At 42.9% G+C, this 13,761-nt stretch overlaps 1 protein-coding gene across 4 annotated transcripts in view; it reads left to right on the top strand.

Annotated features, from left to right (window-relative positions):
* The window catches only part of SLC35G2 (solute carrier family 35 member G2), a 29,044-nt gene extending 16,804 nt beyond the window's left edge, over nt 1-12,240 (top strand). For all 4 annotated transcript variants that reach the window (XM_051818622.3, XM_070072779.2, XM_051818621.3 and 1 more), the window contains one exon: nt 10,811-12,240. In XM_051818622.3, the coding sequence (XP_051674582.1) occupies nt 10,829-12,067 (1,239 nt within the window). In that variant the 5' untranslated portion in view covers nt 10,811-10,828 and the 3' untranslated portion in view covers nt 12,068-12,240. The remainder of the gene's footprint in view (nt 1-10,810) is intronic.
* Nucleotides 12,241-13,761: the final 1,521 nt, after the last annotated feature.

The raw sequence follows: 13,761 nt of genomic DNA, 5'->3' as shown, positions 1-13,761 counted from the left end.
CTCTGCCTCTCCTTTTCTCTGTGTAATTCTAACTTTCAAATAAATAAATAAATCTTTAAAAAAAGAGAGACCTAGAGAGTTTTATTTATATATTTTTTAAAGATTTATTTATTTATTTGAAAGGCAGAGTTAGAGGGAGAGACAGAGAGATGTTCCATTCCCTGGTTCTATCCCCAAAGGGCCTCTACAGCTGGCACTGGGCCAGGCCAAGCCTGGAGCCTGGAATTCCTTCCCCATCTCCTATGTGAGTAGCAGGGGCCCAAGTATTTGGGCCATCTTCTGCTGCCTTCCCAGAAGCACTAGCAGGGAGCAAGATTAGAAGTGGAAGTGGCTGGAATGCAGACTAGTGTTCATTTGGGATGCAGCTTAACCTGCTGCACCACGACACTGGCACCCTGAAAGCATTTCAGTACTTGCCCCCTGGCCCTCACCCCTTTGCAGCAGGGTCTACATTTGAAGTTTGAAGAGGTTGGAATGAGGACAGTGTGTACAAGCAAGTTATGAGAAAGCTAATTGGTAACTGCATTTCTAGACAATTTGCTATGAAATCACATAAAATTTAAAAGGGAGGGAGAAACAGAGAGAGAGATCCCATCTTCTGTTCACTCCCCAGATGTCCACAATGGCTGTGGCTGGACTAAGCTCAGGCCAGGATCCTAGAACTCCATCTGGGTCTCCCACTTGAGTGGCAGGGACCCACACACTTGAGTTATCTTTTGCCACTTTCCCAGGCACATTAGTCAAGAACTGGATCAGAAGCAAAGCATCCAGGACTCCAACCGATGTTCATATGGGATACCAGCATCAAAAGTGGCAAGTGGTGGCTTAACCAGATGTGCCACAATTCCAGCCCCCATCTTCCACTTTTTTAAAAATATTTTATTTATTTGAGAGGTATAGCTATAAACAGAGATGGGGAGAGACAGAGAGGAAGGTCTTCCATCCGCTGGCTCATTCCCCAAAGGCTACATCAGCCAGAGCTGAGCTGATCCAAAGTCAGGAGCCAGGAGCTTCTTCCAGGTCTCCCATGCGGGTACAGGGCCCAAGCATCAGCCATCTTCCTCTGCCTTCCCAAGGCATAAGCAGAGAGCTGGATGGGAAGAAGAACATCCAGGACATGAACTGACACCCAAATGGGATTCTGGCGCCACAGGCAGAGGCTTAGCCTAGTACACCACAGTGCCAGACCCCATCTTCAAGATTTGCTTTATTTGACAGGTAGAGTTACAGACAGTGAGAGAGAGACAGAGAGAAAGGTCTTCCTTCCGTTGGTTCACTCCCCAAATGGCCACAATGGCCGGAGCTGCTCCAATCTAAAGCCAGGAGCCAGGAGCTTCTTCCTGGTCTCCCATGCGGGTGCAGGGGCCCAAGCTCTTGGGCCATCTTCTACTGCTATCCCCAGGCCATAGCAGAGAGCTGGACTGGAAGAGGAGCAACAGGGACTAGAACCCGGCGCCCATATGGGATGCCAGCGCTATAGGTGGAGGATTAACCTAGTGTGCCACCGCGCCGGCCCCCCCCCCCATCTTCCACTTTTAAGGACCCTGGATTACATTGGTTCTGACTAGCTAATCCAGGACAGTGTCCTGATTTTTAGGTCAGCTAAGTTAGCAGGCTTAATTTCATCTGCTACCTTACTTCCTCTTTGTCATGTAAGGCAATGTATTCATAAATTCTGGGAATTCAGATGTTGACATTTTGGTGAGGAGTAGGCATTATTCTGCCTACTGTGAACAGCTATTTGTAGTATGGTATAGAAGAGCTGGGGTTTCAGAGTAAAGCAGTTTTACATCTTTTCTCTACCATCAACTGGTTGTGTCACCCACCAACTGGCTAGCACTGCCCCTCTCAGAATTTATTTTCTCACTTCTAAAATGGGGATTATAATACCTGCCTCTTAGAGTTGTTTTGACCTTTAAATGAGAAAATTTTTTAAAGATTTATTTCACTTATTTGAAAAGCAAAGTGATAGGAGAGAGAGAGATTGAGAGAGAGAGAGAGAGAGAGAGAGAGAGATCTTCCATCTGCTGGTTCACTCCCCAAATGACTGTAATGGCTGGGCCACACTGAAGCCAGGAGCCTGGAACTCCATCTGATTCTCCCATGTGGGTGGCAGGGGCCCAAGTACTTGGGCTATTTTCTGCTGCTTTCCCAGGTGCATTAACAGGGAGCTGAATCAGAGGAGGAGCAACTGGGACTTGAACCTGCCCTCTAGTATGGGATACTGGCATTGGAATCACAGACAGTGGCTTAACCAGCTGCATGACAATACTCACCGCTAATGAGAAAAGAAAGTTCTTAGCATATGTCTGGCACAGAGAAGGTGCTAAATAAGCATAGCTAGCATTATAACGAGAGACTCTTGAGCCAGGTTCAGAACCAAACAGTCCAAAACAGCACATCCATGTGACGGGAAGCATCATTTTTCCCTTAACTTGATTGAATGGTTGTCTCAAATCCTTCTAAAGCTAAAGTGTATGGATCCTAGATAAACACACAGAACATGAATGAAGACATGCTTTTGGTTTCAAGTTTTTCTTCGTTGATGACGTCTGAATGCAGAACAAAGAGGCAAACATGAGTACTCTTGATTTCGCTCCTATTTCATATTCTTCCTCCACCCATCAAAATTTTTATCTGTTCATTTTCATGTATGTGGCTCTTCCTGTGGTAGCTATGGATTTGTCTTTGCATAAGGGACTGGTGGTAATGGCCATCACATCTGCCTTTTAGCTCTCAGAGGGCTGCAGTTAATGTGTGACTTATTATGTTCAAAGCCCTGGGTAGGATCCATGTTAACTATTATTAAAAAGAGTGTTGTAAAATATTTAATGACATGGAAAAAGTGTTTACACCGTATTGTAAAATGGGGAAGTTATAAAATACAATGTTTGCCATGGCTTGTTGTGAGCAAACCTAGGTGTGAAACTGCCGGGAAGTTCCTGAAGTGGAACCACTGAGAATTTACTGGTGCTGGAACTGGCGTGACTGGGCCAATCTGTGAAGTATGCACGGGGAGGCAGGGAACCAGCAGCTGAAATTCATTCTGGAGATGCTGCAAGAATTATTTAGAATGTATTTACTTGTATTTTATTCTTTATTAAATTAGTATCACTTAAAGATGGTCTATCCATTCATTCAGTAAACATTTATTGAACACCCATCTCCTTTCAAGTACTATGCTAAGTGCTACAAATATAAAAATTAGTAATAGGTGGTCTAGTGGAAGAGAAGGACAAAAACTGTTGTAAGCCAGTGTGATAGATTCTATGGTTGAAGTTTCCATGGAAGCACTAGGGGGATCATCTAACTCAGATGAGGGTAGGGATGGGTCTAGGGAATGTTTCAGAGGAGGTGATCTTTAATTTGGGCCTTGAAGAATGAGCAGGAAATTAACCAAGTAAAAAAGCAGGAAAAGGGTATTCAGCAAAGAAGGAACAGCAACTGTAAAAACCTAGAGACATGAAAGAGCATGACAAGTTCAAAAAAAAAAAATCCCAGTAGTTTGAAATAGGCAGAACTTTTGTGTGTGTGGACACCAAACAGGGGATGAGGCTGCAAGGGTTAACTTTATGTGTCATCTTGACTGGTCAAATATTGTTCTGGATGTTTCTGTATATTTTCAGATGTATTTAAATCAGTATACTTTTAGTAAAGTAGATTGCTCTCTATAATGTTGAGGGGCACATTCAACTAGTTGCAGACCTGAACAGAAAAGACCGACCTCCCCTAAGCAGGGGGACTCCTGCAGCCGGCAGCCATCTTCGTGCTCCAGCTGCAGCATTGCTAGGTCCCTAGGTCTCTACTCTGCCACCCTCCCTGCCAATTTTGGCCTTGCCGGCCTCCATAATAGCATGGGCCAATTTCTTAGATAAATTTCTCTCTGTCTCTGTGTGTGTGTCTCTCTCTCTCCTCCTCTCTCTCTCACACCCCCCTCCCCCCACACACATCCTATTGATGTCAGTGTTAATTTTCTCAGTCTCAGGAGTAGTGTGGTCTTGGGCCTCATTTTCTGGAATGTAGCTTAGGAAACAGTGCTTCTTTTGAACAAAAATGATTTCTGACTTGCCACACACTAAATTGTTCCCCTTGTTTGAGGAGACAGCAAACAATGCATCCTTTTAATCCATCTGTGTCCAGCATTTCAGGTTGCTACATTTGTGACCGGGCAAAAGGGACCTCTGTCCTATTTTGTAGTCCTTGTACCCAGCTGAGCTGTTCTGTACAGCTGAAGTGGATACCTTTGCCTTGGTTCCCACTCCCCCTGTGAACCCTTTGTCAGAGGAACTAGAGCCTGAGGTTAGCTCACTCCGTTTGTCTCTGTGAGGAAGGGAGAGGAGCTGAGTTGGCACATTGAGCAGAACAACATTGAACAGATGGCAGAAGTAATGGTCACTGTGCTGCTTAGGGGTCTGGAAGGGGAGATGGATCAAAACACCAGAAATGTGAAGTCATTAAAAAGACAAACTGATTGTGAATCAAGGAGTCCAACAGTTAGCATCCAAAACTCTTTAAGTAGACGTATTTATTCTTGAACTCATAACCAACATTTCTGACTATTAACTTTCTTATCTCTAGAAAAAAAAAGAAAAAAAAATCTCAAGGGTACAGGGTTCTCCTGTGTCAGGGATTTGTGCTCTGAGAAGATCCTACAGAAATAATCCAGGGGCTGGTGCTGTAGCATAGCAGGTAAAGCCTCTGTCTGCGACCCATATAGGCACCAGTCCGAGTTCTGGCTGCTCCACTTCCAATCCAGCTCCCTGTTAGTGCACCTGAGAAGGCAGCAGAGGATGGTCCAAGTGCTTGGGCCCCTGCACTCAACGTGGGAGACCTGGAGGAGGCTCCTGGCTTCTAGCTTTGGATCAGTCCAGCTCCGGCTGTTGCGGCCATTTGGGGAGTAAACTAGCAGATAGAAGACCTCTCTGTCTCTTCCTCTCTCTGTCTCTCCCTCTCTCTGTCTGTATCTTTGCCTCCCAAATAGATAAATAAACCTTTAAATAAAAAATTATCCAATATAACCTACAACCTAGAGGACATTGGTGGCCAATCTGAGGAGAGAAACAATAAGCTAGGAGATAATTCCAGTGTGTATTAAATTTCAATTTCTTTTTCTATCTCTCTTTTTAAATATTTATTTATTTGAAAGGCAGAGTTACAAAGAGGGTCAGAGACAGAGATCTTCCATCTGCTGGATTACTCCCCAAATAGCTGCACTGGCTGGAGCTGAGCTAGGCTGATGCCAGTAACCTGTAACTCCATCCTGGTCTCCCATGTTGGTGGCAGGGCCCCAAGTACTTGAGCTGTGCTCCTCTGCCTTCCCAGGTACATTCGCAGGGAGCCAGATTGGAAGCGGAGAAACTGGGACTTAAATTAGCGCTCACATGGGATGCTAGTATCATAGGCAGCAACTTAACCAGTGGTACTAACAGGGCTGGGCCCCAGTGTATATTAGTCAGCACTACTGTGAAACACACATACAACCAATAGGGTATTTATTACAAGGAACTGGCTTATGCCATTGTGGGAGCTGTGTTGATAAGCAAGTCTGAAGTCTGCAGGCAAACAGAAAGGGGAGATTAAGAGCACACTGGAACCCCATGTGCACAGGCTGAAGCTTGTCCTACACAGGCAATGAGGAAAGGCGAACTGTTGGGTTGGAACGTTAATGGCATGAACTATTTGAAACCTCTGAACTTAAGGGCCTAAGACCTCTTTTAAAGGGCTCATCTGGTTAGGTTAGGTTGGGCTCATACAGAGGATAGTCTTTATGTTCATTAACTTAAAGTCAGGTGATTAGGGACTTTGATCCCATCTGCAAAATCTCTTCATAGCAGCACTCAGATTAGTGCTTGATTAAATAACTGGAGACTGTAGTCCAACCTCAACAAGTTTATGAATCAAAAAACTATCATATGGTACCAGTATTGTGATACAGTGGGATAAGCCACTGCTTGCTATGCCACTTGCTCTACCCACATTTAGTATTGGAGTGCTGGTTCAAGTCCAGGCTGTTCTGCTTCTGATCCAGCTCCCTGCTAATGTACTTGGGAAGGCAGTGGATGATGATCTAAGAACTTGGACCCCTGCCATCCATGTGGGAGGACTGGATGGGGTTCCAAGCTCCTGGCTTTGGCCTGGACCAGCCCAGCTGTTGCAGCTATTTCGGGGGTGTGAACCAGCAGATAGAAGATTGATTCTCTCTCTCTCTCTCTCCATTTCTATCACTCTTTCAAATAAATAAGTCTAAATAAAGCCAACACAACAGCCAGAATATGAGACATGTGTCCCTTTCCCTTTCCTTCCTGTCTATGCCAATACACTAGGGGATCTTAGAACCTAGAAGAGGGAGACTAGAGTGTCTGAAAGACCATGTCCCTCTCCCACAGTCTCCAAAAGGAAAGGATAGGAAATGGAATACAATAGCAAAGCATATTCCTTCCCTCTTCTTGCCCCTGGAGCTATAAATATGACCTGCAGTTGGGAAGAGAACGCTTTGAATGGCCCTAAGACAAAATAGTAGACAGCAAGTTGGAAGTTAAGAATTCTGAGATGTCATTAAGATAACCACTGACCTGTAAAGCAAGATTTGACATAGCAACTTTGGATATAGTGACTGGAAACAAAATTCTGCCAAGTTGAAACAAGTAGATAACAAAGTGATAAGATTATAAAGAGTTAGAGGAACTACTACAGATGTTTAAATAAGGAAGAAAAAACCAAGCAGCTAGAGAGAGGTCAAAGATGGCTTGTCCCCGAAAGGTAACAAATAGATTTGGCCTCAGAAGACGAATGATGTTTAGAGATTTGTAGCAGAAGGGACACTAATGAGAATAAAGGCCTAGGGAAATGAAATGTACATATAGGGAATAAGGACAGGGAGGACCCTGGACCAATGGCTCAGGGCAAATTATGTGCGTTAAGGAGCTAAGTATTGATGGAAGCTGTTCTTGAGAACCAGACAGAGGAGTTGAAATTTGATAAGGTAGGACATCACTGTAGGTTCTTGAATGGGGAAAGACTGAGGGAAGTTTATGTGTTGACCTGCTTAAAGATTAATGTGAGGGGCCGGCGCCGTGGTGCAGTGGGTTAATGCCCTGGCCTGAGGCGCCGGCATCTCATATGGGCGCTGGTTCTACTCCCGGCTACTCCTCTTCCAGTCCAGCTCTCTGCTGTGGCTTGGGGAGGCAGTGGAGGATGGCCCAAGTCCTTGGGCCCTGCACCCACATGGGAGACCGGGAAGAAGCTCCTGGCTCCTGGCTTCAGATCGGCCCAGCTCTGGCGGTTGCGGCCGTCTGTGGAGTGAACCATTGGACTGAAGACCTCTCTCTCTCTGCCTCTCCTCTCTGTGTAACTCTTTCAAATAAATAAATAAATCTTAAGAAAAAAAAAAGATTAATGTGACAGTGGGATAACACAGATGGATTTTAGAGGAGAGAAATGGGATTCCAGGGAGCTATTTAGGATGATATTGCAATATTCTAGATAGGAATTCACAATAGCCTGGTCCAAAATCATAAAGGTAAAATGGAATTGGAGAAGAAACTGAAAGTCAAGAAATATTTAGAGGACAAAAACACTGATAGTGATAACCAAATGGAAATGTGATGGCAGAAAGGATAATTCAGTGTATTCCTTGTTTTGTAGCTTGGGAAACTGGAAAAATGATGGTATCACAAACGTGAGGAAGTTAGGAAACGACAATGTATCTGGGAGATCGAGACTGTTAATTCAGTTTGGGGTTTTTGAGGCTGAAGCCATGATGCAAAGTGGAAGTGTCCTGGTAGACGGGAATAACGAACAGTTAGTTAGCCTGATAAGGGTGCACAGGAAGGATGGCAAATGGGAAATCAGGCTAGGAAGCGAGAGGGCTTAGAGGCACAGGTGGTGCTTTTTTGGTGACTTCTTTTAGCTGAAGTTAATGCCTTTTAGAAGAGAAAGGACTAAATAGAACAGTTGGCTACCCAGATGGTGTCAAAAGAACAAATGGTATTTAATTTCTGGGCCATTGTTTAAGATCCTGGAACTGATGAGTTTTGGGCAAGGAACCAGGGAGCAGGGAGTCATAAGGACCAAAGGACCAAAAGAGGGGGAAACTTTTTTCTTTCCTTCTTGTGGGGAGCAATCCGGACTAGACTGAGTTACTGGAATTAAGACTTATTCTATGCATCTGCTCTCCCACAATATGGCGCTGGGAGAGAAGTAAACAGCTTCTGCACAGCTGCCTCCAGTTCAGCTAATAAACTGTAGGACTTGCTCCTGATTGGAGGAGAGCAGCGTACTCGGCGTGTGGGCAGCCGAGTTGGGATTGGCAGAGGAGGACTATAAAGGAGGAGAGAGACGGCATGCACCAGGAACATCTAAGGGGAACACCTGTGCAGCCCCCGAGAAAGCCGGCCGGCGGTGTGCCGCTCCCCCGCGGAAGTGGGGAATGTGGCAGGGGGAACTGCCCTTCCACGGAGGTGGAAGGGACAGTAGCCAACCCGGGAAGAACCAGCAGCAAACCCCGGGAGGGCCGAGCAGATGAAAGAACAGCGCAGGGTCCTGTGTCGTTCCTCCACGAAGAGGGGGAGCGACATAATGGTGCCGTGACTCGGATATGAAGCCTAGGCAGGGTTTAGTGTCGTTCCTCCACGAAGAGGGGGAGCGACACTTCTTTTTTAGCGATGAGGACAGGAATGGTTGAGATGGAAACAGGAGGTTGTTGGAAGGGGGCTAAGGAGGAAAGAAGGAAGGATGGAAATGAAGGAAAGAAGGGAACTCTGTGTACAAACACTGGTCTGAAAGAGAGTTAACATCATAGAAGATCCCCAGTATTTCTATAAGATAATTATAAATGAAAGGAAGCCAAATGTATTGCTAATGCTTATTCTGAGTTTACCATATGCTAACACTGTGGCAAACTTGTTATATGTATTATTTCATTTAATCTTTATAAAAAGCTTACCTTTTGTCCCATTTGACAATACGCGGTATACTTCTTTCCATGTCAATAAAGATCTATGTTGTTGGGGTGAATGCTAACCTAATGGTTAAGATACCTATGTCTTACATCAGAGGACCTGGGCTCCATACTTGGCTCTGGTCCTAACTCCATCTTCCTGCTAATGCAGACCCTAGGAGGCACTGGAGATGGCTCAAGTAGTTAGGTCCTGGCATCGACATGGGAAACCCCGGTTTGACCAGCCTTGGTTCAGCCCTGGCTGTTGTGAGCACCTGGAGAGTGAACCAGTGGATGGGAGGTCTCTCTTTCTGTCCATCTTTTTCTGCCTCTCTAATAAATAAATATAAATAATAAATAATTTATTTGAAAGGCACAGTTAAAAGGGGGGAGCAGGAAGAGAGACAGAGAGGTATCTTCTATTTGCTGGTTTACTCCCCAAATGGCCACAAGGGCTGGAGCTGGGGCAGTCCAAAGTTAGAAACCAGGAGCCTACTCCAGTTCTTCCATGTGGGTACAGGGGCCAAAGCACGTGGGCCATCCTCTGCTGCTTTCCCAGGTGCATTAGCAGGGAGCTCAATCAGAAGTGGAGCATTCAGGACTCGAACCAGCACCCATATGGGATTCTGGCACCACAGGCGATGGCTTTACCTTCAAAGCCACAGCACTGGCCCCAAATAACAATTTTAAAAAAGATATACAGTGTCATTTTTAATAGTACTGCATTATATGAAGGTTCATTGAGATTAACTAAAATGAACTCTTTTGTACATATACTTTTCCCATACTCCTTATATGCTCTCTTTTTCTTAAGAAATGCATGAACATTGTATTTTAGTTTTTAATTTTTTGAACAATATCATGATTTAAAAATATAAGGAAGTATATAGCAAAATATTTTCTTCCATTTTTTCCCTCTTCCATCTCATTCACCACTAAATTTCTTTCCATAATTTCTTTGTTATATAAGGAAATATAAATATGAAATCTTTTTTCCTTTCTTATTTTTTACATAGAATGAAAAAGGGATGTAGTGATATCTCCTTAAGGGAAGTCATAGAAGTGGTATTGTTGAATATAATTTCCCATTAAAATCTTAATGTATATTGTCCAATTGCTCATGAGAAAAAGTTGTGCAGTTTATATGATCAGCAACAATACATGAGTGTTACTAAGTTAATTTTCTTTTCTTTTTTTTTTTTCCATTCAAGAAATATTTATTGGTTAAGATGCTATGGGAGATACAAAGATGACTCAGACATAGATCCTGCCCATAAGGAGCTTACAGTCTATACACAGTTTATTTCTGTGTATCTGAAGGTAGATGGGGGCAGAATGCTTAAAAATGACTATAATTTGTACCTTACAGTAATTTGTAATTACTGTAGTTTGGATCTAGCATTATATGGAATTGATATTACAAAAGATTTTGAACTTACCCATTTATAATTTGTATCATAGATAAATGGATATAACGAGAAGGAAAAATTTGATCTAGTTTTTTTTTTAAATTTTCTGTGCTTTTATTGTTGGATGGGTAGAGATAAAGGTAGGAATGAAAATATGGAAAAATATCAGTTTGCAATGTAAAAATGGCAAATGGAGAAGAATGAGACAAAAAAAATGAGATTGATAAATAGGGACAGACAAGATGGGAGACAAAAAGGGAGATAATTCCACTGGGCTCCATGTGTCTTTTGTTTTGTTTTGGCTCCATAAGTCTGCTAAGGCATATTTCCAGGTCATCTCTTCCTATTACAATTTTTCCTGGACTTCTGGTACAACAGTAGATTGCTTCATATGATTACAAATTAAATTATAAATTAAAATTTCAATGGAATGAATATGTACATGTCTTTTTTTTTTTAATAGAATTGCTTAGCTGAAGAAATGGATACTTCCCTCTCCAAAAAATACCCAGTTAAAAAACGAGTGAAAATACATCCCAACACAGTGATGGTAAAATATACTTCCCATTATCCCCAGCCTGGGGATGATGGATATGAAGAAATTAATGAAGACTATGGAAGTTTTACGGAAGAAAACCCAAAGAAAAGTCTGCTGAGTGAAATGAAAAGAAAAGGAAGAACTTTATTTGGAACCATGGATATCCCACCTCCACCAACAGAAGACTCCATGACTAATGAGATTGGACAATTCCAGAACTTTGCAGAAAAAAATCTTTTTCAATCCCGAAAAATGTGGATAGTGCTGTTTGGATCTGCTTTGGCTCATGGATGTGTAGCTCTTATCACCAGGCTTATTTCTGATCGTTCTAAAGTTCCATCACTAGAACTGATTTTTATCCGTTCTGTCTTGCAGGTCTTTTCTGTGTTGGTTGTGTATTACTATCAGGAGGCCCCCTTTGGACCTAGTGGCTACAGATTACGACTCTTCTTTTATGGTGTATGCAACGTCATTTCTATCACCTGTGCTTACACATCGTTTTCAATTGTTCCTCCCAGCAATGGGACCACCATGTGGAGAGCCACAACCACAGTCTTCAGTGCCATTTTGGCTTTTTTACTTGTAGATGAGAAAATGGCTTATGTTGACATGGCTACGGTTGTTTGCAGCATCTTAGGTGTTTGTTTTGTCATGATCCCCAACATTGTTGATGAAGACGATTCTTTGTTAAATGCCTGGAAAGAAGCCTTTGGGTATACAATGACTGTGATGGCGGGACTGACCACCGCTCTCTCTATGATAGTGTACAGATCCATCAGGGAGAAGGTCAGCATGTGGACTGCACTGTTTACATTTGGTTGGACTGGGACAGTCTGGGGGCTGTCAACTATGTTTGTTCTTCAAGAACCAATCATCCCATTAGATGGAGAAACCTGGAGTTATCTCATTGCTATATGTGTCTGTTCTACTGCAGCATTCTTAGGAGTTTATTATGCCTTGGACAAATTCCATCCAGCCTTGGTCAGCACAGTACAACATCTTGAGATTGTAGTAGCAATGGTCTTGCAGCTTTTAGTGCTGCACATATTTCCTAGTGTCTTTGATGTCTTTGGAGGGGTAATCATTATGCTTAGTGTTTTTGTCCTTGCTGGCTATAAACTTTACTGGAGAAATTTAAGAAGGCAGGATTATCAGGAAATACTAGACTCTCCCATTAAATGAATACCTGATAATTATCTTGTTAATGTTCATTTATTAATATGTACACTGCCATTTTAATGTTTACCTATGTCTTTCATGTTGTGTAAAAGAGTGCTATATAATATATACAGTTATAAAAATTATAGTCTAATATATTCAAATACAGATATTAAATATGTGAAGTATATCATGAACCTGGTGTCTTTACTGTTACTAATAAAATATAATTATGCTAGGAGGATAATGTGAACGTCTGTCACTAAAGAACAAAAGGTTTGAAGAAATGATTCCTTTCAGGTAGAAACTTATATGGTCCTAAAGTTCAGAAATTATAAAAGTATTCATAACCAGCGTACTACAGATGTTCAATAGAAGTCCTTCACTATTCACAGTCTTCAAATGTTTGACCTAGTGGTTAAGATGCCAATTTGGGGGGCTGGCATTGTGGCATCTAGGCTTAAGCTGCTACCTGCAATGATGACATCCCATATGAGTACCAGTTTGAGTCCCAGTTGCTCTACTTCCAATCCAGTTCCCTGCTAATGTGCCTTGGAAAACAGCAGAAGATGGCCCAAGTGCTTGGGGCCCGCACCCAGGTGGGAGACCCAGATGGAGTTTCTGGTTCCTGCCTGTGGCCTAGCCCAGCCCCAGCTAATATAGCCATTTGGGGATCAACCAGTGGATGGAAGATCTCTCTGTCCCACTCTCTCTGTAACTTTGCTTTTCAAATAAATAAATAAATCTTAAAAAAAAAAGATGCCAGTTGGAACACCAGTCTCCCATATCAGACTGCCTGGGTTCGAGTTCTGGCTCTACTCCTGATTCTGGTTTCTGGCTAATGAGCAACCTGAGACTGCAGGTGATGGCTCAAGTAGTTTGGTTCTTGCCATCAAAACAAGGTTCCTGGTTCCTGGCTTTGACTTGGCTCAGGCCCAGCTGTTGTGGGCATTTGAGTTATCGAGCAAATGGGATTGCTCTGTATCTGTCTTTCTCTCAAGTAAAAAAATTTAAAAACCTTCATTTGTGAAAAATACACTCCAAGGTGAAATGTTGAGCACCAAGCCCTGTTTTGTTATCTACTTGCATTAGAAAACTAGAGGTGATAAGCTTGGGTAAGGGAACTTGAGTTGACGCAAGAAAGGGAACAACAGAAAGCTTTTTTTTTTTTTTTTTTTTTTTTGCAATGACAATGGATGGCTGTCCAATGTTAGAACAGGGAACTGGCCTTCTTGTTATGGCCACATTAGGCAATGCATAGGAAAGGGAGGTAGGAAGGAAACCGGATTCTTGTCAGCCCTGCCTAGCGAGCCCTTGCCATTTTGTGCTTGGATAGTGAGAGATCTAACGTGGGGCAGGGTCTACTTAGCCTCAGTTACGCATATTTCTTCCAAGGCTAGTCTCGTTTATGAGTTTGTGGCAAGTATACATGTGAGCTGCAGCAAAGGTGCTCCTTACTCTTGAGAGAGACAGAAGCAGTAGTTATAATATAGAGGAAAATCGACATGGTATCTCTTCAAAGGGCATGAAAATCTGTAAAAAACTAAGATGGCACTGATTTGAGTCTACTTTGGGCCATTCTTACTAATTTAGCACAAACATCTATACGGTACAGGTTATTGTTAAGATGCTGTCTCAACTCCAGAGTCTCTTGAAGACCCGTTCTTCAGATCTCCAAAAGCTGTTGTAGCACTTACCACAGACTGGGTCCTTAATCA

The sequence above is a fragment of the Oryctolagus cuniculus genome, chromosome 4, assembly GCF_051225735.1.
Source record: "Oryctolagus cuniculus isolate XC-2025 breed Fujian yellow rabbit chromosome 4, ASM5122573v1, whole genome shotgun sequence".
NCBI classification, from domain to species: domain Eukaryota; kingdom Metazoa; phylum Chordata; class Mammalia; order Lagomorpha; family Leporidae; genus Oryctolagus; species Oryctolagus cuniculus.
The sequence above is the reverse complement of the archived record's forward strand: the minus strand, read 5'-3'. Positions and strand labels throughout refer to the sequence as shown.